The 27,108-nt window shown below is 45.2% G+C and overlaps 1 protein-coding gene across 1 annotated transcript in view; it reads right to left on the bottom strand.

Moving 5' to 3' along the window:
• Positions 1–25,268, bottom strand: part of LOC144679745 (cytochrome P450 7A1-like) — a 74,337-nt gene extending 49,069 nt beyond the window's left edge. The window contains exon 1 of the mRNA XM_078540453.1: positions 24,863–25,268. Coding sequence (XP_078396579.1) covers positions 24,863–24,945 — 83 coding nt within the window. The 5' untranslated portion in view covers positions 24,946–25,268. The remainder of the gene's footprint in view (positions 1–24,862) is intronic.
• Between the last annotated feature and the right edge of the window lie 1,840 nt (positions 25,269–27,108).

Genomic DNA, 27,108 nt, shown 5'->3' on the forward strand with positions numbered 1-27,108 from the left:
GTAGATACTGTCCAGGCCATGGTGACAGAGGAGGAAACTCAGTCACTAGAAGGGTTTAAAATTGATAAGGAGGAGGTATCGGGTTAGCTGTTGGTACTTAAAAGTTGATAAGGCACTGGGACCTGATAAGATGCATCCACAAATATTGAAGGAAGTGAGAGTGGAAATTGCAGAGGCACTGGCATTAATTTTTCAATATTCCCTGGTTTCGGGCGAGGTGCCGGAGGACTGGAGAATTGCAAACATTATGCCTTTGTTCAAAAAAGGTTGTTTTTTTTTTTGCCCTACAATTATAGACCAGTCAGTTTAACTTTGGTGGTGGGGAAACTAGAAACAATTATTCAGGATAGAATTAATAGTCACATGGAAAAATGTGGATTGATTTGGAAGAGTCAGCATGGATTTGTTAAAGGAAAATCATGTCTAACTAATTTGTTGGAGTTTTTTGAAGAGGTACCAGAGATGGTTGATGAGGGCAAGGCCATTGATGTGGTGTATATGGACTTCCAAAAGGCATTCGATACAGTACCACACAACAGACTTGTGAAAAAAGTTATAGGCCTTGGAATAAAAGGGACAGTAACAACATGAATACAAAATTGGCTGAGGGATAGGAAACAGAGTGTAATGGTTAATGGCTATTTTTCAGGTTGTAAGAAGGTTTGTAGTTCTCCATGGGTTGGTATTGGAACCCTTGCTCTTCCTGATATATATAAATGATCTAGATCTTGGTGTGCAGGGGATAATTTCAAAGTTTGCAAATGACATAAAACTTGGAAGAATTGTAAACTGTGAGGAGGGCAGTGTAAAACTTCAAAAGGGCATTGACACATTGCTGGAGTGGGCAGATAGGTGGCAGATGAGGTTCAATGTGGAGAAGTGTGAGATGATACACTTTTGTACAAAGAACATGGAGGGACAGTATAAAATAAAAGATACTATTCTAAGGGGTGTGCAGGAGCAGAGACACCTGGGTGTATATGTATATAAATCATTAAAGATGGCAGGACAGGTAGAGAGAACTGTTTCTAAAGCACACAGTATTCTAAGCTTCATTAATAGAGGCACAGAGTACAAGAGCAGGGAGGTTATAATGAACTTATATATGACACTGGTTAGACCTCAGTTCTGGGCGCCACACTATAGCAAGGATGTGAACGCACTGGAGAGAGTGCAGAAGAGGTTTACGAGAATGGTTCCCGGGATGAGACACTTCAGTTACGAGGAAAGACTGGAGAAGTTGGGATTGTTTTCCTTGGAGAGGAGAAGGCTAAAAGGAGACTTGATAGAAGTTTTCAAAATAATGAGAGGCCTGGACAGAGTAGATAGGAAGAAACTGTTTCTGCTCGTAAACGGATCGAGAACCAGAGAGCACAGTTTTAAAGTGTTTTGCAAAAGAAGCAAATGCGAGGTGAGAAAAAACTTTTCCACACAGTGAGTAGTCAGGGTTTGGAATGCACTGCCAGGAAGTGTGGTGGAGGCAGGTTCAATTGAGGCATTCAAGAGGGCACTGGGTGATGATCTAAATAGAAACAATGTGCAGGGTTACGGGGAAAAGGCAGGAGACTGGTGTTAAGCTAAAATGCTCAGAGAGCCTGTGGAGACATGATGGGCCAAATGGCCTCCTTCTGCACCATAACAATTCTGTGATTCTGAGGGTTTCCCGCATCATTGATGCGCCCTTCACAACCTGGCAATGCAAAGAGATGACACCCTGCCAGAGGACGAACTTGAGGAAGATGAGGGCTCATCAGAGGATGAAGGAACCAGGAACCCAGGAACCTCAGGAGGCTGCTGAGGATCACGCCATGGAGGGAGGAAGATGTGGGAGACAAGCCTGCGATACATTAATTACTGATAGGTTCCAGGAAGAGTAAAGTTAAGTGAGGGAATTTGGTCACAACTCTCCTAGACCTCAATGCCAGTTACGTTCAGCTCAGGGGATGTCCACGTACTTGTAGTGAGAATGAGTCCCACATTCACACTTGGCTCATGAATCGACAAGCCATGATCTTTGCTTTGGTCCGTGAGGCCCTGTGTGTGAGCTCACTCTGGGAACTGAGAGCCCACTTAGGAAGAAGAGCAATGCCTTCGCCGCCATCTAATGATGGAAACACTGCTGCGACTGAGATGTGAACATGCCTAGGGGTCTCCTCCTCCCGTGCCTGTCTTTTCTTCTGCCACTATCACTGAGGAGACACAAATGCCGCTAGATTATCAAAGCTGATGAGCTGCCCTCACTCAATGGTGCTCCTCGAGGAAGAAGGGTTAGAAACACTTAAATCACACACTTCCAATAAAGAGTTAAACACATCTCCCTGACATCACACAAGGGTGTGGAGACTAGTTCAGCTGAGGTTGACATCACAGAAAATAGTGGGACACTATAACTGAGTGGGAGGAAGGTTAAAGATTGAAATAAGAGGATTCGAAAGTACAAAATCACAATGCCTTCAATTGCCAAGAACAATGTGTTTCTCACATGTCGGTGTATGTGCCTCTTCTGTACTGTGTGATTCTGTGATTCACATAATGATTAAATATATTAACAAAAGTGCAATTTCTTAACATGCTTAGCACACCCGTGACCCAAAAGTGACATCAATTTTTCTTAACTTTCCTAACTCAAGCGCTATACCTGGGTGCAGCCCTGACATCCGCAGCAGAGATGGAGGCAGCTGCTGACTGCTATGTCCTGATGTCTGCGATGACCTAGGCGGATTTCCTCTGATGGCCCGAGGTCTGGAGGGCCCCGGCCTGATAAGGGTCAACTGCTCAGGAGCAGAAGCGCCCTCAGTGGCCTGAGAAGCTGGAGTGGGGGCTGTGAGCGGCTGCACACCCTTGGAGTGTGCTGAGAGGAGGCCCCCGGGGTGTCCGGCTGAAGGTCATCCTCCCTGTGGGTGCCGAGGGCCCAGTCCTGACTCCTGCAGGAGATGGTGCACCTGAAGGGGGGTCAATGTGCCTAGTCCACATGTCGCCTACATTCTGATGGTGCCCACCAGTGTGTGTGGCCATGGAGTGCAGGGCTGAGCGCAAATCTGGCAAAACCTGCTGGACCAAGGTCTCCATGGTGGTTGCCAGCCTTCCCATGATGACCTCGAGGCGGTCGCATGTCGGAGCCACGACATCAGACAGAACATGGATGACTCCTCCATTGTTCGCTGTAGTCCGCTGAGTGACCGTCGAATCACGGCCTGATGTTCTGCTGCCTTTCGTTGCACCTCAAGCATTGAGTTGGTGGATCAGGGATTTATTGTACAGAAGTTCGCCAGCTGATTCACCTATCACTGAAATGACTACGAAGATTGATAAAGAAGCGTGCAGAGAGTTGTATAACCTCGTCCGGGATGACAACAACAATATCAATTGGGTTATTTTTAAATACGAAGGACACCTTATTGTTCCTGATTCACAAGGCACAGAATATGAGGACTTTAAACTTCAATGCACAGAGGCTCATCATCTGACTTGGACTGAGTGGGTGACTGGTCTCCAGCAGCCTTCAGGCTGCCGGAGACTTGGGCTGTCCCTGCCTCCAACTGCTGTGGGACGTGTCAGTGAGGTGTTCCCCCAGAAAGTGAGGCTGAGCCTAATCTACATTGTGCCCCACTGACGTGTGTGTCTCTGAGGTGGCGGAGGGTGTGTATGAGAGCCGTGATGGTTCTTCCAGAGTTTTGTCCTCAGATGAGGTCCGGGGTCTGGTGGTGCTGGACTGGGTTGGGGGGGCCTCGATCTGCTGGTGCCTAGAAAATAGAAAATAGAGTTTCAGTTAATGAGCATGAGCTAGATAAAACTGAACATGTCTCACTGTGAATGTCAGGATTTGATGAGGTGATGGAGCTGTGATCTGTACTGGGTTGATGGGAGAGGCTGATCTCCCTTTCCCCACAGGAACGATCTCTGCCCTACCCACCCAGCTGGGCTGCAGCCTCCTTAAACTTACGTAGGGCGATGATGTTGGCTGTCCCTCCCCAGGTCTGCGATCTCTCGCGCCTGTTCTGCACCAGCTTGGCCTGTATGAAGAAGAAAGAAAGGCATGTGATGAGAAGGATGGAGCAGAGGTTGCGTGAGATGCATGTCCCTTGTGCGTGGTGAGCCCTCCCCAGAAGGGCCAGAGGATGGAGTGTGAGCAGCATGATAGATGGGACGGTGGTGATGTGAAAGTCTCGGTGAGAGAATGAATGTTGATTTGTGTCCCCCGCTAATGGTTGCGTGAGATCACTGAAGAGAGTAGCTGTTTCAGTGCATGACGCCGTGATGAGAGTTTGATATTGGAGGGAGTTGAAGGATGACTTACCCTGGCAGCGCAGATGGGGTCATTCATCCTCTTTCTACACTGGATGGCATTTCAGGCGCGGTTGCCAGCTGTGCTGACCTGCTCCGTGACAGCCTCTCAGGCCAGAGAGGTGAGGCTGCTGTGTTTCCTGCAGCCATTCCTGGGATAGAGCACTTGCCTGTGCACCTGCACTCCTCTGATAAAGGCCTAGAGGGCCTGGTGGGTGAAGCAGGGTGCTGCCTTCTTCTTGAGTCTTTCGGCCTTCTTCTTCTGGCTGCAAGACACCTCTGGTGGGCTAGAGGGAGTGAGATTATGTGTTGGACTGACCTTTAAATATGGTGCCCAGAACTTTGAACCTGCCAGTTGGCGGCGGGCAGCTACATCAGCTCCAAACCCGTGATTTGGACCGATATGCACCTTTGCATAGGTGATTCGGACCAATATGTGCCTTTGCATAAATAATGACCCTCTAAGCGTGGAATTGAGCACGAGTTCTCGCCATTCCGGCCAGCGAGTGGGCACTGCCAAAACCGCCGGTCACCACGCTTAGTCTCATTAATGGAAAATTCCACCCATACTTCTGAGTTCAGACTTGATGCACCTCATTAACTTTACTTCAATCTGATTGGTTAAAAAGATACACAATTGCTTGTCCCATTCACATGAGTCCCAGATTGCCTGTAGAGGGCACTGTACCAAATGCCTCTCGTTTCACAGTAAGTTCCTGTGCAAAATCCCATAGAAGGTTTGTGGGAGAGTGCAAGGAATAATTGGCACCACTTATTCTCCACTGAAAACAAAAATCCTGCCTAATGTGTATTTCATCTATCAGGGGCAGAAACCCAAACAACAGAAGGACACAATTTGAAGCTGAACTGAATAAGTACAAAAAGCCATACGCACAACACATACTCATAACTGTACTGAAATTAATAGAAGTGAAAGCAGTCAAACACATGCAACAGTAACCAAAATGACCTGTGACAATATGTATGGTGAATTAGGCAAATTCATCACTGGCTTGTCAGATGTCACAAAACCTTTAAGAAAGTTACTTAAAAAGACATGGCTCAGCCACAATGATGGGAGAATTGAAGAGGTGCGATGTCCATAATGAAATACCACAAATGAGCATCATAAGCAGTGATGTTTCTGGTTCAGGAATGAACGCATTCCCACTGTAGGAGAACCGACGCACAGTGTACAACTCAAAAGTGTGAAACCAATCCAATGCAGTTAAACCCTAATAAGAAAAAGCACTTGCAGCTGCAGGGATTGAATGCAAAAAGTTCAACTAATATGTATATCCAAAAGAATTGGATCATAAATCTCTTGGGACAATTATGAAAATGATGCTTCTTAAGATCCTACCTTGAAAGCATCTTGCTTAAATTGCAACAGCATAGCTTCATATTAAAATACAGGAAACATACACAGCTGCACATAGCAAATATGCTGAGCTGTAGTTGCATAACTAAACCCAACAACGCAAGTAACAAAGGTTATCATGTAACTCTGTACATGGTATCCTGACTCTCAATGTCACAAGGGATATCAACTTGTATAGTGCCCTCTAATTTTAGAAATGTCCAAAGGCCATTCACAAATAAGCAACACTACTGAGATTTAACAGAAAATCTGCGACAGCTTTGTAGAGATTTGGCTATCATAAAAGCTGAGAAAAAACATTCATGATTTGGATTTTCAGAAGCTAAATTTAAAGATGATTCTGTGCTACAACAGTATTGGAAATTTGACATTAATTATGCATTGTCGAGGGTCTTACCTCCAAGAGTCATAAACTCCTTGTAGCTGCTAGCCTGAGAAAATTTCTTCTGGAAAAAGTAAATCAAATCCACCAAGGAATTGAAAAATCCAAAAGGATAACAAAAGAGGTCTTGGGCTGGCTTGTATGTGAGCACAAATTGCTGATGTGGCTATCTATGCAACACATAACTACAATTACCTCCATTTATCCAGTGCTCTAGTGTAAAAAAACAATCCCAAAACATATCACAGAAGGGCATATGGGAAACAGGTCACAAGCCCAGGAAGGAAAGATTTGGAGGGGGTGACCAAAAATTTGGCTTAGAGAAAGTTTTTAAAGGAGAAGAAGAAAGTGGAGAAGCCAATTAAGGCCCGCCCAGTGTATTTGCCAACTCCCGTGAATAGCAGGAGTGTGTGGGCGGCGGTGGGCGTGCACAGACCATCGGGTCCAATGGAAACCCAGCAATTTGTTTAAAGGACGGTCTGGCAGCCTCCTGTAGGCTGCTCACAATGGCTACTTCCAGGTCACACCATAGGGGGTCGGCTGTGCAGGGCAGGCTGCAGGGTCTGCCACAGGAGCTGTGGTGGAACGGCCAGGTAGTTGAGGCCAACAGTGAGATCCGCAATGTCCTCCCAAAATCCACAGCGCTGATGATTGTTTAATTTGTTATTGTTGCAACATTGCTCGGTCACAGAGTGATAGAGTCAGAGGTGTGGGTCATAGAAAAAGGTCCTTCAGCCCTTCAAGGATGCGTGTGTCAAACACCTTCCTAGGTTTCCTAATCCCATTTCTCAGCACTATGCCCATGGCCTTGTATGCCATGGCATCGCAACTGCACATCCAAATACTTATTACATGTTAGGAGGGTTTCTGCATCCACCACCCTTTCAGGCAGTGCATTCTACGTTCCCAACACACTCGGTATCCAAAAGTTGCTCATCACATCACCTGTCAACCTCATGCCCCTTGCCTTAAATCTATGCCACCTGGTTTACTCATCCCTCCGCCAAGGGGAAAAGTCCCTTTCTGTCGACCCTATCTATGCCCCTCATATGTTTAAAAACCTCAATCATGTCACCCCTCAATCTCCTCTGCCCCAGGGGAAATATCCCAGTCTATGCTATGTCTCCTCATAAGTCAAACTCTCCAACCCAGCCAGCATCCTGGTCAACGGCCTCTGTACTTTCTCCACTCCAATCACATCCCTCCCATGAAGCGCATTTCACAACTGCGTGCAGAGCTATAGCTGTGGCCTAGGCAGCATTTTCTGCACTTGGAACATTACCTCCCTGTTCCAATATTCTATTCCTTGGCTAATAAAGGCAAGTATGGTATTTGCCTTCTTAAACACCTTATGTGCCTATCCTGCTTCCTTAAGGGACCTGTCAACATGCACAGCAAGGTCCCTCTGAACCTCCTTACTTTCCACGGTCCTATCATTCACTGTGTATTCCCGTGCCTTGTTTGTCCTGCCCAAGTGCATCACCTCACACTTATCCACATAACATTCCATTTGGCATTCATTAGCCCATCTGACCAGCCGGTCTATATCCACCTGTAATGTAAGGCTATCCTCCTCACTATCTGCCACCCCACCAATGTTCATGTCCATAGGTTCTGGAAGGTTGAGCGCATAATGAGCCAGGGAGAAAGGGCTGAAGTGTGTCACTGTGTGCACGCTAACTGATCCACTGTCCTTGTTGTTCATTTCAGCGTCATCAGGGCATGGCTGTCAGGAGGAATTGCAGATGCCCCTCTCACACCTGAGGGCCCTCAAGTGTCACCTGCGTCACACCATTTCTGCGAGGCAGGCACCAGCGCAGATACTAGCACCTCGGTGGGAATTGCAACATCGACTAGTCCCCCGGGGCACAGCGGCAAGGGAACTTCACAATCGCTGGAGGAGCTGACAGAGACAGAGAGTGCCGATGGCGCCAGCAGTTGGAGGACTGCAGGGGACCAGGCATATGCTCAGTCGGTGCCTGATGATGTGCCTCTGGAGTCGTCCGCGATGCAGCAGCTGCAGGAAACGCGGCTGGGTGTGCAGGAGCATCTGGGTGTGATACATGAGGCTATGTTTCGCTTGGTGTCCGTGGTGGAGGGGTCCACGCGGAGTATCACTGATGCAATGAGCCTCATGGCAGAGCGTCATGCTTCCTCCATTGAGAGAGTAGCAACTCCCGTGGAGAGGCACCTCTAGGAGAAAAATCCCGTTCTCCTGGGGTTACGCTCGGACCTGCAATCCCTCACAGCGCCAGTGGCCACAGCTGGTCATTGCCAATGTGGGAGATGGTGTAGGCTTCAAGCTTCCCAGCTCATTGTCATCCATCCACGGTGAGCAGGGAGGTCCGGGGTGACCACAGGTCAACACAGCAGCTGACTGTCGTATCTGCGCACCTCTCTCATGGCGCTCCGGGTGAGGGCACCAGCTGCGCCGCCCCTCTCCCAGTGACTGCTTCATCGGGTGAGGCTGCGACAACTGGGGAGATGCCAGCTGTGGAACTGGCAGATCCCTCCCAGGCGGGTGCAGCACAGGCTCCACGCGCCAGAGGACGAGCATCAAGGCCAACAGGACAGCAGAGTCAGCAGGCTGTCTCAGATGCCACTCTGAGCGATGGGGCAGCACCAAGACGTAGCACCCGGAAACGAAAGCATAAGGCACCTTAGGCACACCACGGGTTTCTCACTGGTGCTTTTGTATTGGCCCGAGATTAGGTACTTACAATTTTTTTCTGCTTGATTAACATTTTGTTTTAGATTTGTGAGAACTTCTGATGATTAAAATAAAAACCAGATGTGTTACCATGGCTGAGAGTGGCTCCTTGTTCTGCATTTGTATGTTTAAGATAAAAGTCATGAGTGGTTGTTTCAACATTGAAGTTTATGTCCAAAGTCCTTAGTTGCAGCTGATGACCTGGCAGATTAGGTGCCGAGTATGGATGCGCCAGGTAAGGCTGGTCCTCCTGATCCATTTGTGTTGAGCTAGTTGAAGGTTCGTTGGATTAAAGTCTCCCGGGTGTCCCTGCCTCCTTGGTGTAGTCCTGGGTCAGCCTTTAGCCCCTCAGCATTCCTGTGTGCTTCCTCATCCTCAGGATCAGTGCTGGACTCATCGTGTGCAGCCGCATCCATTGCGTCAATGTCTTCATCATCCACTGTGTCCCCCCTTTCCAGCGCAAGATTGTGGAGAGCGCAGCATGCAACCACTATCACTGACACACAATCTGGGGGGTACTGGAGTGCACCCCCTGAGCGGTCCAGGCATCAGAAGTGCATCTTAAGAAGACCGATGGTTCTTTCCGCCACAGCCCTTGTGGAGGTGTGGCTCCTATTGTGCCGCTGCTCAGCTTCTGTTCTTGGATGGCAGAGAGGCGTCATGAGCCACCTTCTGAGGGGATAGCCCTTGTCACCCAGCACCCATCCATCAAGCCGGGCTGGAGCACTGAAGAGCCCCGGCACCTGGGAATGTCTGTGGACGTAGGCATCGTGGGAGCTGCCTGGGTACTTGTAGAATCAGCAACCTATGGTCACACACTATCTGCACGTTCATGGAGTGGAAGCCCTTCCTGTTGACGAAGGCACCGGGCTCACCTGCTGGCGCCTTAATGGTCACATGTGTACAGTCTATTGCGCCTTGGACACGGGGGAAGCCAGCAATGGCTACAAAGCCTCTGGCTCGCTGTGCCTGGCTTGCCTGGTCACAGCGGAAGTGGAGGAAGGTCAATGCCCGTCTGAACAGAGCGTCTGTGACCTGCTTGACACAAGTGTGGACAGCTGATTGGGAGACACCGCAAAGATCACCCACAGAGCCCTGGAAGGAGCCAAAGGCATAGAAGTTGAGGGCAACTGTGACCTTCAGAGCCACTGGCATGGGGTGTCCGCCCATACAGTTAGGAGAGATCTCAGGCCCAATCCTCTGACAGATATAGTTGACTGTCTCCCTTGACGCTAGGCGCCTCCTTTGGCACTGCACCTCAGTCATATTGAGGTTGCTGCGTCGCCGCCTGTATACCCTGGCAGCAGGATAATGGTGTCTCCTGCGGCCCCATCCACTTTGGACTACCTCTTGGCCCTGCGCCCCTTGTGCATGCGCCTGTAATCCCAAAGGTGGCTCCCGTGCAGGCTGATTGTACACTCCTGGCCTCCTCCTTATTCTAGCCCTCCCTTCCTCCTCAGAGGAGCTGCCTCCAGTCAGAGGCATACCCAGGCAAAGGGGAGGCCTCCGGAAAGTTGCAGGCCTAATAAAGATTACTGACTGCAGAGTGCTGAGCTGAAGATTCAAAGTACACAGAAAGCTGTTGGAATTTGTTTTGAACTGCTACAGATCACACAGGCAAGTTTAAAAAACTTTCTCCAATAAATACTTCACAGGCCAGATTCACGACCCCACTGAGCCCTCTTATCCCGCCCATGAATGAGGTTCATTAAAAAGTCTCTTACCCGCCTACCCGTTGCGCCCGTGCTCCAACTTAACTAGCCCGTTAATTAATGGCGGATGCGTGTCGAACTTCATCGTGCGTCCGCCCAGTGAAATATCGCGATGGCGCAAGGTGACATCAGGACACTCACCTGACATCACCATGCGTTATTTTACGCGCTGACGTGCAGGACACATCAAACAGAAAATTTTGCCCTTGTTGTCAAAGCTTTTCATCTTGCACTCATCAGGACAATTCACCAGAATACCAAATGTAAAGGGATTATACAGTTTATACTTCACGAGAAAAGGGTGCTGATTGGTTGGACTCTGATTGATAAAGGCGTTGCCATGGAGAATGTACCAGTTAACTGGTGACTGACAGTTAACTGCCAAGCTTTGTTTAAATTCAAGCCAGGCAGGTTGCCTCTGATTGATCAAGTCATTGCCCTGGGGAACTAACCAGAGAATGGCAGTCACCTATTTTGTTTAGTTGAAACAGGCACAATGTGCGTACATGTTCTTTCTGTCTGCAAAGAACAGGGCCCTTTGTATTAATATATGTAGCTTTGAGCATGTGTAAGTGCGCCACACTGGGAGCCAGACTGATCATCTTGAACTGGTTTTCAACATAATTCTTAGCACACTCAGGATTGTTTAGTTAATATTGTCCAATCGCGGAATCACATCTAATGTTGGACACTGTGCTTTGCGTTTTGCAAGCACAGGCTGGTTGGGTAAGGTCTATACCTTGCCTGTTGTGAACAACGGCTGGGACATGCTGTCATGTCATTTCATATCCGCCAGTCTTTGGGACATATGGCCTACATACCTAGCATCTACAACTCTCCAACAATGAAACAATGCAAGCTGCAGCATGGAGACAGCCTTTCTTTTTTATACAGGACAGGTAATCAAAATATATAAAACAAAATGGGAAATTTGCGTTGCAACCATTGAATCTTTCCCCCAAATATATCAGTTACTGTGTACATACAGTGTAATGTGCAGCACATGTTAATAAGGACTGAAGCAGTCACCAAAGTCAGTGTTATCGCCTGCAGCATTGTAAATAACTAATGGGATATTTTCCTGTCAAATTGCAAGATGCTGTTAAAATAAAATTTGTACTCTCTGGTTTGTTTAATAGTTGCGGTGGGATCATCTATGGGCACACTCAAACGAAAACTGCATTATATCATTGCTGCTTTTAATATTAATGACTTACCATGCTGCATAGATATCAGATGATATTTGTAACCAGATGCCAATATCTTTATTCTTTATCATTTTACGAGGACCTTTCTGTGGTTGTTTGGTGAATTGATTGGTAAATCTTGAAAGGGGAAAAATAACATGCATGATTGAAGGAGAGGTTAGAGGGAAAATGGGAGGTGGAGGTAGGAACCTCCAAACAGGAGAAGCACCAGGGCCCATGATTTGTCTCCCTGGCACTGGATTGAAGTGGCACGTGGCACAGGCAACTGGTCAAATGGTCTCAATTTTAGTGCCAAAGGTGTTCTTGAGCTTCTTGCACTTAGTGTTGAAGGTGAGGGTGGATGCTCCTGGAATAGTGAAAAGCTTTAGCAGATGTATAATTACTGCTATTACTGTTTTACCACAATGTGCCACCTTTAACTAACAGACATTAAATTCCACCTGTCACGTATTAAGCCATTAACCCACCTTGTCAATATCCATTTATAGTTTCTTATGATCTTCAGAACAATTAACTATTTGGTCTTTGGTATCCGGAACAATTCTCTTTTTTGGTATAATTTGCCAATGTCAAAGGCCTCCCTCTAGGCTTATGTCCAAATCATTGGTCCACACAGTGAATAGAATTTTCTCCAGTACAGAATCCTGTGGGACATTACAACCCCATTTCAATCACTCTGTAAAGCTGCTTTAACTCCTCCTCTCTACTTTCTCCCTTCTAACCAATTTTATTCCAGTTTGCTATCAAATGCTTACGGCAGGATTTTTCAATTGGCGTGTGGGGGCGGGCCCGACATGCCGATGCATAAAATGACGAGCAATGATGTCCCGACATCATCGCACTGTGTCACGATGCTTCATTCGGCAGGCGCAGGCCAGAGTCAGCTGCGTGCCCGCTGATATATAAACGGCCTATTAAGACCATTAAGGGAGTCATAATGTTAACAATGTCTATCCATTCTTAAGGTTGGTGGGCAGGTGAAAAGGTCAAGCGGGCTTTATGTTTTTTAGGAAACCTCATCCATGAGCAGGATGAGGTTTCTAAAGCTTTTATGAAATAAAGAAAAAAAATTTCGGAGATATAAAAACATGTCCCATCTCATGTGACACAGTCACACGAGGGGACATGTTTAATGAAATTTTTTCTCTGTTTATTTAATTATTTCAATATCGATTTAATCTCCCTGAGGCAGCTCCGTGCCTCAGGGAGATTGAAGCACTCTTTCCCGTGCATATGTGAAAGGGCGCTGGCCCCGACTCTCCCTCCTCCCCCTGTCCACACAGGTCGGCTCTGTGACCGCTCCCACCGAACCCGCCCACCGCCTGAAAAATTCAGGCCTTAATTCCAAATCACTTAATCTTCCATGGTAATCTCACAGGTGGTAACTTGTCAAACACTTTTGTAAAGTCCAGGTATGTTACATCCACTTTATTTACACCATTTAAGTCATGATCCAACATAGAAACATAGAAACTAGGAGCAGGAGTAGGCCCTTCGAGCCTGCTCCGCCATTCATTATGATCATGGCTGATCATCCAACTCAATAGCCTTATCCCACTTTCTCCCCATATCCTTTGATCCCTTTCGCCCCAAGAGCTTTATCTAACTCCTTCTTGAAAACATACAGTGTTTTAGCCTCAACTACTTTCTGTGGTAACGAATTCCAAAGGCTCACCACTCTCATCTTAGTCCTAAATGGTCTACACCGTATTCTCAGACTGTGACTCCTGGTTCTGGATTCCCCCACCATCGGGAACATCCTTCCTGCATCTACCCTGTCTAGTCTTGTTGGAACTTTACAGGTTTCAATGAGATCCCCCCTCATTCTTCTGAACTCCAGTGAATATAATCCTAATCGACTCAATCTCTCCTCATATGTCAGTCCTGCCATCCCAGGAATCAGTCGGGTGAACCTTCGCTGCACTCCCTCTATAGCGAGTACATCCTTCCTCAGATAAGGAGACCAAAACTGCACACAACATTCCAGGTGTGGTCTCACCAAGGCCCTGTACAATTGCAGCAAGACATCCCTGTTCCTGTACTTGAATCCTCTCGCTATGAAGGCCACCATACCATTTGCCTTCTTTACCACCTGCTGCACCTGCATGCTTACCTTCTGCGACTGGTGTACGAGGACACCCAGGCCTCGTTGCATATTCCCCTCTCTCAATTTATAGCCATTTAGATAATAATCTGCCTTCCTGTTCTTGCTGCCAAAATGGATAACCTCACATTTATCCACATTATACTGCATCTGCCACGCATTTGCCCACTCACTCAGCTTGTCCAAATCACACTGAAGCATCTCTGCATCCTCCTCACAGCTCACCCTCCCACCCAGCTTTGTGTCATCTGCAAATTTGGAGATATTACATTTAGTTCCCTCATCTAAATCATTAATATATATTGTGAATAACTGGGGTCCCAGCACCGATCCCTGCAGTACCCCACTAGTCATTGCCTGCCATTCGGAAAAAGGCCCGTTTATTCCTACTCTTTGCTTCCTGTCTGCCAACCAGTTTTCTATCCATCTCAATACACTACCCCCAATCCCATGCGCTTTAATTTTACACTTTGGATCTGTGCACATTGGTAAATTGTTAGAGCCTAGGGTTTTATTTGCCTTGAGCTTCTACACCTTCCCTTGTGATTTAAATGATTCCTAATTTACGTTGTCAGTAAACAACATCTTCATTTTGATATTTCTGTTCTATTTCATTTGTGGACTTTGTTGCAAAGCATTTCAGTTCTCTGTAACTCCTAGATTAAGTGGCTTATACTTTAGAGAATTTAATAACGGACACTTAATGAATTTTGTGACTCATTTTTACTTTGTCTTATAACAGTGTAAATGATAAGAAAGAGAAAGAAATAATGTAAGATGTCCTGTTGCACAATATGCAGCGTGCAGCTAGTACAGGTAACGGATTGCTTAATTATTCTGTATTGCTGAAAAAAGCGACAGGTCTAAGTTTTCATCTTGCACTCATCAGGACACTCGCAAGACCACCAATATAAGAGGAAAGCAACAATTTCTACTGTATGTGAAGAGAGTACTGATTGGTTTGCAAGTGTTCCATGGTGTTGCCATGGAAAATGCAACAGTGATGGTGACTGACAGTTAACTGCCAAGCATTGTTTGAAATTTAAACCAGGCAGCTTGACCCTGATTGGTCAAGGCATTGCCCTGAGGAATGAGTCAGCAAATGGCTGTCACTTATTTTGGTTTGCTGAAACAGGCGCAATGTGTGTACATGTTCTTTCAGTCAGCAAAGAACAGGGCCCTGTGTATTAATATATGTAGCTTCCAGTACATGCAAATCCGCTACAGTACAAACCCGACTGACAATCTTAAATTGGTTGTCAGCGGAATTCTTAGCTATTGAAGATTATTTAGCAAATTTTATCCAATCGTAGAATCATATCTAATGTTGGACACTCTATTTTGAGTTTTGCAAGCACAGGCTGGTTGGTTACGGTCTGTACCCTGCCCATTGCGAAAAGCGGCTGGGACATGCTGCTTGATATGATCAACCAGTATATGGGACGTACGGCTTACATACTTAGCATCACACTGGCACTGAAATTCATACACCACATCACTCATTTGTGTGATGGGCAGAATGTCTTTTTGCCTTGATGGCTGCAGCCTCTTAGTGGTGAATACCACTCGTGTTGCTACTGCATAGTAGCAGTGCGAAACAGCTAGCTTCACTGTTGCTCAAATTTTTGAGATTCCTTGCCATTCGAGGGTAAACTGAGGTAGACTGGGCACTTTCCAGGGCCAAAAGTGATGGCCTTAGGGCCGTTCATGAGTTTGTGTGATATGCAGCGTGAAATAATCTGATCAGGGTAGCCATTACCCTGTAGGATACCTTTGATCGCCCTATTTCAGCATCAAGCTTGCATGGTGAGCAAATGGCTCGGGCTTATTTACAAGGTTGTCGATAAGACTAATCTTACAGCATGCAGAACTGTAAGAATCCCAACGCGTATGTTGACCAGTGAAGGTAGGCTTATGATTGACCATGGTAGAGAATCCTCTGGCAGATTTCTCAACTAGTACATCAAGGAAGGGGAGTTCATTTGACTGCTCCATTTCATAAGTGAATTTGAGCACAGAATGGAACCCACTAAGGCATGTAACAAAATTGTTTCATGCAACTGCATATTTAAATATAGCAAACGTATTATCCACATATTGGAAATATCCAAGTGGGCCTAAAGGAGATCCCATGGCAACACTATCTATTTGGGCATACTTGGTGCCATAAAAACTGAACTGCCGAGTTCATAAGTTCAATGAACACTGATCCATGCAATGGTAGCGGGTCTAGATCGTCGTGATGTAGTGCTGCAGCACAAATACCAATGGCTTCCTTAAGCAGCCAGGGGCACAGGCTAGCAATGTCAAATGAGCACGTGGACACAGCACTGCTATCGATATGCAAGTCCTGTATGGCCTTCACCGCGTATGTGGAAAACTTGGTCAAAAACTGGTTGTAACAATTCGTCCAACCATTTGGCCATTTCATGGTGTGCAGAACCTGTCATAGATATGATGGGACATAGAGGGACATCACTTCTGTGTGTCTTGGGCAGCCCATACATATGTAGATGCAGCGAGCCATGAGGACAAACCCTGTCATTTATATCACGTGGTAGCTCATTGCTCTTACACAAATCCAGCAAGCTTTAATTTTTTTGTTTATTTTCGAGCAAGGTTGTCCGATCGTGTTGAGCAGCAGGTCCAATGGATACGAATTTGTACCTGTCATTAAGAATGGCATGCATTGTGTTGATATAGTCACGCTTGTTAAGGATGACTATTCCTGTCCCTTTGTCATTTACTGATGTGTATGTCCGGGTTGGTCTTAAGGCCTTGCAATGCTGTAAGGCATTCGCGTCGCATGTGAAAGTCAAGACAGGTCGTTCGGAATCCCACAATATACATGTGTAGATCAGCTTGGTGCGCTTTCGAGAATTCAGCATCTTCAGTGGACGCTGGCTTGTGGTGGGATAGTTCAGTTACATAAATCAAATTCACAGAATCACACAGTGCAGAAGAGGCCCTTTGGCCCATCAAGTCTGCACTGACACATGAGAAAGACCTGACCTACCTACCTAATCCCATTTACCAGCACTTGGCCCATAGCCTTGAATGTTATGATGGGCCACGTGCTCATCCAGGTACTTTTTAAAGGATGTGAGGCAACCCGCCTCCATCGCCCTCCCGGGCAGTGCATTCCAGACCATCACCAGCTTCTGGGTAAAAAGGTTTTTCCTCACATCCCCCCTAAACCTCCTGCCCCTCACCTTGAAATTGTGTCCCCTCGTGACTGACCCTTCAACTAAGGGGAACAGCTGCTCCCGATCCACCCTGTCCATGCCCCTCATAATTTTGTACACCTTGATCAGGTCGCCCCTCAGTCTTCTCTGCTCCAACGAAAACAACCCAAGTCTATCCAACCTCTCTTCATAACTTAAACGTTTCATCCCAGGCAACATCCTGGTGAATCTCCTCTGCACCCACTCCAGTGCAATCACATCCTTCCTATAATGTGGTGACCAGAACTGCACACAGTACTCCAGCTGTGGCCTCACCAAGGTTCTATACAACTCCAACATTACTTTTGTAATCTATGCCTCGATTGATAAAGGCAAGTGTCCCATATGCCTTTTTCACCACCCCACTAACATGCCCCTCGGCCTTCAGAGATCTACGACACACACGCCAAGGTCCCTTTGTTCCTCAGAACTTCCTAGTGTCATGCCGGTCATTGAATACTTCCTTGTCAAATTAATCCTTCCAAAGTGTATCACCTCACAATAAATTAATCTGAAAATAAGCTTTCCCTAAAAAAATGAAGTCTTGTGAACCTTTATAGTTTTTTTGGTCATTAGCAGTGAAATATTAATGAACCGCATTAATTAAATCAAGCTTAAATAGGTTCATTAGGTTAATTAGAAAGTAGCTTTTCATCAATAAATCATAAATCTTTTGAAACAAGAAGGGCAAATAAGGTCACAATACTACCTTTAGAAAATAAGGGGCGGAATTTTCCAGTACCCCCCACCCACCCTACCGGGTTTAATGGCGGATGGGGAGGGACAAAGTGGTGGGAGCTGAAAAGTTGGTTTCCCGCTGGTGTAAAATAATGACAGGAACGTGTGCTCCCGCTCATCATGGTGAGTCACCATTCCCGCCAGAGGCCAGTGTGAAACCGTTTTAGAACCCGGTAATGAGATGCAGATGAAAGCTCCCCCCTCCCCAATCAGCCAGCAGATTTTCATGCTGGTCCAGAACACGTCTGGACTAATGTGACATCCAAATGTCGGACTTACCTGCAAGAAGGCCTGGGGCAACTCGTGGAGATCGGAAGGGAAGATGGAGGCTAGGGACACCATGTGCAGCAGTGGGTGGGTGGAGCATCAACCATGTGGGTCAACTTCAGTGTCTTGTTTCTTGATCCTTTTTTTAATGATGCACACGGGCCGTCAACATTGTAGCTGAGCTAACTTTATTGATTATACATTTTCCTAACATAAACACACATCTGTAGTGTCTGAACTCTTTCAAGACAGGCTCCAATGTGTGCTATCTGACCTTCCACCCCCAGTTCAGGTGACCCCCTATATAGTACAAAGTACCGTATAGTATCTAATACTGGAGTCCACATCCACAATCAGCTATTATCATGACATTCATGATTTCCAGGAGATGGATCTTCTCCTTCAACGGAGTGGGTAAGTTGATGTCCAGGCGCCTTTTAAATATGGCCCCCTTTTAAATATGGTGGGGTGTGAGCCACGCAAAACGTTGGGAAACCCCCAACTGCATAATTAATTAAGCTAGTGTCATGTGATATGGCGCAAATTCGCACTGGCCTCCACGGCGGGAAATGCTCCCCAGTGCTGCCCCACCACTGGACTAAGTCACGGAACGGAAAATTTCACCTAAGGTTTCAGGTTAACATACACAGGGTAGTGAGATGGGCTGAAGCATGGCAGACGGAATTCAATGTGGATGCTCTTTGGAAGAACTAACACGGAAAGACAATACATTGTAAATGATCTTGGAAAGTGTAAATGAGCAGGGAGGCCTTGGTGCCCAGACACAAATCCTTAAAGGAGACACAGCAAGTTGGTAAAGGTGGTTAAAAAAGCATATTAATAGCTCGTGTTTATAAATAGAGGAATAGAATATAGAAGCAAAGAGATAATGCTAGAATTTTACAAATCACTGGTCGGGCCTCAGCTGGAGTGTTGTGTGTAGTTCTGAGCACCACACTTCAGGAAAGATGGAAATGCCTTAGAAAGGGCAAGAGAGTTATGAGGAGGGTTTTAAAAAGTTAGAACTGTTTTCTTTGGAACAGAGTATATTAAAAGGTGACCTAATAGAGGTTTTCAAGATGATGATGGGTTTTAATAGATCATCGAGAGAAAAAAAACAGTCCCTCTGGTGAGCGGGTCAAGACCAGACGTGATAGATTTAAAATCATTGGCAATAGATCTAGAGGAGAGATAAGGAGATATTTTTTCACACAGAGTTCTCGAGATCTGGAACGCTGCACCTGAAAGGTGATGGAAGCTGATTCCATAAATAATTTTAAAAGGGTGTTGGACAGGTACATGACGATAAGTAACTTATAGGGTTACACACAAAAAGCGGGAATATGGAACTAAACACGATTGCTCTTTCTAAAGACCAGTACAGGCATGGTGGGCAAATAGTGTCCTTCTGTGCTATAAGTTCCTATGAATCTATGAATGTGTTGTAGTGCATCAGGAATTCTTAAAGACACTTCCCTCCAAAGTTTTCCCTCTTACTGAAGGTAGATGGAGAAGATGGCTTCTGGGTTGGTCACTCCCTCAAATGTTCTTTACTGTCTACCTCTATCCATGGACATCTGCTGTCACCCTTTGCCCTTTCTTCCCTAATCTCTTCTCTTATACTGTTTAAGTTACCCTGATTCGATTAGTGGATGCCTTTTAGATGTAACTAGAAGTTAGCAGCTAGTTTATGCCAGCTGTGGCTCAGTTGTTGGCACCCTCACCTCTGAGTCAGAAGGTTATGCGTTTAAGTCTCACAAAAATCTAGATTGACACTCCAGTTTAGTACTGAGAGAGTGCTGCACTGTAGGAGGTGCTGGCTTTCAGATAAGATGTTAAACTGAGGCCTTGTCCACTCTCAAAGATGGATGCAACCCATGTCATTATTTCAAAGGAGAGCAGAGTTCTCCCCAGTGTCCTGGTCAATATTTAGCCCTCGGTTGACATCACAAAAAACAGATTATCTGATCATTTTCACATTGTTGTCTGTGTGAAAATTGTCTACCATATTTCCTACATTACAGTAGTTCCTACACTTCAAAAGTACTTCAATGACTGTAAATGACTTTGGGACATTCTGAGGTTGTGTAGTAATACAAATCTTTCAAGATTTTTTTAAACCAGTTATCTTCCTACCCTCTAACTGCATTTGTTCTTTGTATTCCTCAGTGATTGCTGGATCTTTTATCAAATTTGGCTTGCAGAATCCTGGGCTTTTCTGAACGTTAAGACATATTTCTGAACTCAATGACACTGGATAATTAAGACTCATTTTAAAGTAACTTTGTGCAGCTTAGAGCCCTTACCCCACTGCTCCTGTTCCCTGCTGAGCTTGTGACTGAAACTATTGGTTTTTCAGATTCAGCTACAATCTGGTTCATGGTTATTAGAGTTTCATTCTCCTGGGCTGAATCTTATATTGATCTCCAACCTTGCAACTCCTCTTCTGCCCAACAGCCGACTCTGCACCTCTCCTGAAGTTTCATTCCCAATTACAGACATCCATCAGTTTGTCTTTGGACATTCTACCTTCAAATAGCTTCTGGACTTCATTTGTCTGCCACACCTGTCTCCAAACTTGGAGAACAGTTCGCCGATTCTCCATGACAACTCCATCCTACTAATGTCAAGTTTATCCTGCCATGGGACTTCGGACTTTTAACTCTGGACTCCCTCCTAATGTATCCTTTCGATTCCACATTTACTATCACAGGATCTATGTATTCTAACTCTGCTATGTAACCAAGACTAAGTAACTTAAGCTTTTCCGATGTTCATTTGCAGCACATTTTGGCTACTGCTCCAGATCCAAGCCCATCACTTCTATTTCCACTTTTTTCTCTCTCTTTTTTTACATCTTATCCCTTTACTCCTCTTAGGGAGAGAGTCCCGTCATCATGTTTCCTTTCACTTCTTCCCTCTTAGGCACTCTGCCCTTCCAAATTCCTACCCGAACCCTTCAGCACCCTTCAATATTCCTGCTCTCCTGCCATCGTCCTAGGTGTGACTCCCTCTTACATAAACCTGCATCTTCCTTCTGTACCGCTCTAAGTATCCGCCAAAGGGCTCACTGAGACACTCATTGCTGCCTCCTTACAAACCAACTATCCCATCCAACTATCTCACTGACCTGGCATGCCAGCTGGCAGCTGAGTTTTCCTATATCCTTCCCATCCCACACACCCCTCTCAGTGCTGATCCTGTGGACTCTACCACTGGATCTGCTCTCACCATCGCTCTCCACATCTCCCTCCAGAATGTCCGTTCATTTGTGAGCAAGGCCCGTACCAACCCAAGACTGTTGTGGGTAATTGCGTTGACATCATGGCCTTGACAGAAATTTGGCTGAAGGGCGATGACGCTTTCCCCCTAAATGAAGTTTCCCACCTGAGTATACCAGCCATCACTCCCCTCTCCCAGATGGTCATGGTGGCAATTTGGCTCTGATCACCAAATCCCAGATTAGACTGTCTCCCTGCTTCTCTGTCTTAGAGCATCTCATCTTGTTCCAATCCTCATTTCAAATCTTTGTTCTGTACCACTCACGCTAGTACCATAAAAGATTTCTCACCAAGCTAGCTGCACTGCTTTCCTCCCTCCCTCAGCCTCCCCTCATTCTTGGTCATTTCAATCTCCATTGCAACACATCATGTTCTCTTTCCTCTAAGTTCACAGCTCTCTTATTGTCCCTTAATCTCTTCCCTCACATAAACTCCCTTTCCCATAACTGCAGCCTCCCACTTGACCATACCATCCCTGTAGATTTGATACTCCCATCGTATCAATCACAGATTTGGCTATCTGCTCATTTCCCTGTATGGCTCTCCATCCACACCCTCCTTCCCCCTCTAACCCTACTTTCTTGTGGATCTGCCTGTAGGAAAAAAAAGCTCTCCCCCAATTCAATTATAACTGTACTTTTAAAATCTAATCTCTCTAGCCTTTGGCCCTCCATCCACCACAACATTTCTGCAGCTACAAATCTACTCAACCACATCCTCACCTTTACCTTTGATGCTCTTCTCCCGATCAAAATAGTTGGTCTCCCTTTCTCTCTCTCACCCAGTTCTCCCCCAGTTTGACCTTCATCTCTGCTCTCTTAAGTGCAAGGGACGCAGGTTTGAACAGATATGGTTGCCAACTGGTTTAGCCAATCTCTGCCAGATCTGACTGGACCACATAAAGTACTATTGGGTCCTCTTCTCATCTGCCAAAACTGTTCACTATTCCAGGCTCATCCCGGAATGCAAAAAAGCCCCGGCTCTTTTTCTCTACTGCTAATCATCTCCTAAACCCCTCTTCCTTGTCTCCACACCCTCAAGTCCAACAACAAGTACAAGAAGCTCATGGATTTCTTGTCACAAAGATTGAAACCATCTGTTTAGCTGCTACTGCTGCTTCCCTCTGTTCCCCTAGGTCACCAGGCCAATTCCCTTGATGGTTCCCATGTCCCTGAAAATGTATATTGTTCTATTTTGTCTCCTTTTTCCTGTCATGCCCTTTCCGTCCTCATCTTATCCATCAGATCCATATCCTGCTCTCTCGACTCTGTTCCCACCAAACTGCTGACCACAAAACTGCTCTTCCTGGCTTCCGTGTTAGCTGATGTTGTTAACAGATCTCTCTCTTCAAGTACGTCCCTTTCTCCTCAAATCTGCCATCACCTCCAATCTCTTTAAAAAATCAACCACAGACCCATCCGTCCTTGCAAAATACTGCCCTATAGTCAACCTCCCTTTCCTCTCCAAAGTCCTTGAATGTGTTGTCACAACAAATCCATGCCCATCTCCGTTCCTGGAAATCCATGCTTGAAGCCCCCCAGTCTGGTTTCTGCTCCTGCCACAGTACCAAAACTGCTCTCACCAAAGTCAGAATGGCATCCCAGGTAAACTTTCCCTCCTCATCCTTCTCAATCTGTGTGCAGCTTTTGATATGGTTATCTTCTTCCCACATCATCTTCCCCCAAAGCCTCTCCACTACTGTCCAGCTGGGTGGGATTGCTCTCACCTGGTTCCACTCTTATCTATTAAGTCATAACCGGGGTATCACCTGCAATGACTTCTCTTCCCACTCCCGCACATTATCCCTGTTGTCCATAAGGGTCAATGTATAGCCCCCTCCTATTTCTCATCCAATTGCTGCCCCTCGCGACATCATTGAAAACAGAGTATAATTTCCAAACTAAATCTAAATTTTGATTCTCCGAACCAAGATCATTTCTCACCATGGTACTGATCTCATTCTTTATTAACAGAGCTACCCCACCTCCTTTTCCTTTCTTCCAGTCCTTCTGAAATATCAAACACCATTGAATATCCAGGTCCCAGCCATGGTCACTTTGCAACCATGTCTCTGCAATGGCTATCGTATCATAATCATTTATTTCTATTTGTACTATCAATTCATCAATCTTGTTACGAATGCTGCATTCAATCAGATAAAGGGCCAATAATCATGTCTTTTTACATTTTCCCTACTCTGCTCTTATTTGCTGGTCCACTTCGGCTATCATTACCCGCATCATTACCCTTCACATAGTTTAACTATCAATATCAATTTGATAAATCCCAAGCTGCACTCACTCCAAGATCAATTTATCCTTCCGTAGGTGCAGTGCCCAGCACTGCTCACATTGTACAGTAGTAAATTAAATATATTTGAATATATAATGCCTATTGGTGCTCTTGCATCTAAAAACAACTTTAAGTTTAAGAGCCTCTTCAAGACTTCACCAAGGCTTCTTTGGCAGCACCTTCCAAACCCACAACTGCTACCATCTAGAAGGACAGGGCAGCAGACACATGAGAACACCACCACCTGGAAGTTCCCCTCCAAGCCACTCACCATCCTGACTTGAAAATATATCACCGTTCCTTTACTGTCGCTGGGTCAAAATCCTGGAACTCCCTCCCTAACAGCACTGCGGATGTACGTACACCTCAGGACTGCAGCGGTTCAAGAAGGCAGCTCACCACCACCTTCTCAAGGGCAGCTAGGAATGGACAATAAATGCTGGCCCAGCCAGCGACACCCACATCCCTTAAATGAATAAAAAAGGACCCACAAACCAGCAAAATTAGCGAAAACTGACTGTAGTGATTGATTTGTCAGTTTGTAGGCAGAGCCAGCTTCCAGCTGCGCGTGTTAACTTACAAACAAGCACAAAGAGAACTTGATTTGTGCTGAATGCAATTTCCATTTGAAATTTCCATTTGAATTTCCATTTGAAATTGCACAACTTAATTTGCACCAATTTTGGATGAATTGTGCGGGGAAGCAAACAACGCACCATAGTGGAAACTCTACAGCATTGTGGTGAAGTTGCTATCTTCCTCCGTAAAGATCTTCCGATCTGAATGTTAAGAGTAGAAACTCACAGTACCTAGTTTCCACACAGCTTCTACACATGTTTTCCCAGCATTAAATGTACAAAAGGGCACTGAAGCAATCGCTGCTGCCCATTTGGCCCCCGAATTATGCATATTGCCAGGTTTCTGCCCCTATTTATTTTCCATAACACCTTCTAAACTGGCACAAACAGGGTATTCTGGGCAGGCAAATTAGCCCTGAAAAGCTCTGTCAGAAACACTGATTGCAGCAGAATTCATAATAGCTTTTAAAAGTAAAGCGGATAAAGGTGTGAAAAAAATCTATGGGGAAAGGGCATGGGAATGAGACTAAGTGAAAGCCGGCTTGGGTGACATGCTCTTTAGTCTCTTTCTGTGAAGTAAAATTCTATTATTCTAGGATTTACAAAACGAGTTTTGTTTAACTGCAAAGGGACTGCTTCTACTGCTACAAAGGTTTTGCCAAGAATCTAGAAAACAGACAGTAACAAAAATCTGCACTCGCCTTCTCCTGATCCTTCGCAGCAGGAACAAGCCGAGTGACAACGCCGCCAGTACACTCACAACCCAGACACCCAGATCTGCCATTGTTGGATAATTTGTCAGGAACAACGGGAGGTCACAGCAGCAGAGGTTGTTGCAGCCTTTGCTCTTCCCTTCGATCTTCCCGATTCGCCAAAGTTTTGGTGATTCACTTCACTGAAATTAAGCTACAAGTAATACGAAGCAGTTATGGAGATCGAACTGGGTCGAGTTGTGGAGTCCTTTCGGGCGTAGGTAGCAAATCAAAATCCACGTCAAGGCTTTAACCCACTGATGCTGTGAACTTTTCACAGCAAGATACGCAGGAGGGATATCAAGCCAAATGAGCAGATCCAGCGTCACAGCATCTTTACAGCTGAATAATTTTAAATAATGAAAAAAAACTGGGCGTGGAAATGAGGGTGCAGGTTAATGAACAAGTTTTCAACACGTCAGCACTTTTTGGTATGACGTCGTACTTTTCAGATTTTACCAATTCACCAACTTATCCAATTTAAAAACAATTATATTGAAAGATGTTTTCTGAATGATTTTACAACGTTTTGTTTTACTTTATTTAGCCACATTTTTACTAGGGGAAAATACAATTTATGCTGATTTAAATGAGGTTGGGCTTAACTGTACATTGAATTATATATTCACAAGATAATTAAGGCTGAGGAAGGCCATTACACCCATCTTCATTCATCACCAGAAATGTCAGCTGTGGCTCAGTTCATAGCACCCTCGCCTTTGAATCAGAGGGTTGTGGGTTCACGTCCCACTCCTGGAAACCAAGAACTGTGATTGTACTCAAAAGAGTTGCAATCTGTGACTGTTGATAACTCGAAAGAATATCACCAGAAAGACCCTAAAGCCCTTCTATATTAAATTGTCCAGTTGTTCTCTAACTGATCCCAGGGGTTTTGTCACCATCACTCTAACCTAAAGTCTATTCATGAGTCACATTTTGTGCGGATTTTTGTTCCTAAATGTATCCTTTACTGGTGTAAACCTGTGTTCGCCTGCCATATTCTTGCAATAAAATCCTCAAGTTTATTCCTGATATTTTATTCAATTTTTACACAACATCAAAGATAACTTACTGGATCTGTAATTACATACGACGCCTTCTGAATACCGGCACATGTTAGCATTCAAGATTATAAGGACGTAGGGCTTTTTTTTTATCATGAGAGTGCATCATTTTTCACTGCATGAATTTGTAATTTCTTCAATGTGAGTATAATGGGCACTATTTTCCACAAGCTGGCAGTGCACAAATTCACAATATGTGCTCCTGTACTTCCACTGGGAATGCAGCACTATTTGAACATTTTTTGAATTCAATCAATTTCTGATTAAATCCCCATTTCTCCCAGAACCTGATGCCAATTCAATTACAATGTTCTTACTGTGCAGTTTTCTCCTTCAGGACAACACTGTTAACTTCATCCACATGTGCTACTCTACATCATCATGGGTATGTGAGCCAGAGCTTGGTGCTACTCTCTAAGTGCTTCAGCGAATTCAATCTGTTGTGAATATCTAGTTCATAACTCTTGCGTTTTAGAATATAACTTTTAGTTTTAGGAATTACAGTTTTAACTGTAGAAAAATGGGGGAAACTGGTAAAAACAACTCTGATGTAAATGCAACTCAAGCAAGCCTGGGCTTATTACACTTAAGATGTCTCCTGTGTTTATCTTGCAAGGTGAGAGTTGGTAGTGAAAAAACATGAACACTAAATTATCCATCTCTAAGCTTGTAATGGAGCAAGGAAGTATAGAAAAAGGGTAAGAAAAAGCTCCATTAGCAATGTAAATTATTCATGTGGGTTACAGAATCAAAGAGTTGTGTTGAAGGTAAACTAATTTGTTTACACTTCTGTTTGTGCCCATCCCAATGCATGGCATATTGCCATAGAGATAGTGATTCAGGGGGGAGCCTTGGTTAGAGTGTCTTTTTGTTTGATTTATCTATGTGCCTTTGCTGATGGAAGCAGGCAGCTCAGTTTGGGGACAGACAGAGGCAGTTGCAGAATTGGTCTTGTGTAGGCTGCAACTCGCTAAGTAGGGAGAGCCAAAGACAATAAATGTTAGTCAGCTAAGCCTGCACTTCAAGCAGAGAAAATTCTAACATAATTGTTCATTGCATGGATTGTGAATGGGGCTCTATCTCAGTTTGGATTTTTTGGGGGGGAAACAGCTGGAACATTTGCTCTAGCTT

Source organism: Cetorhinus maximus, chromosome 4, assembly GCF_964194155.1.
Source record: "Cetorhinus maximus chromosome 4, sCetMax3.hap1.1, whole genome shotgun sequence".
Taxonomy (NCBI): domain Eukaryota; kingdom Metazoa; phylum Chordata; class Chondrichthyes; order Lamniformes; family Cetorhinidae; genus Cetorhinus; species Cetorhinus maximus.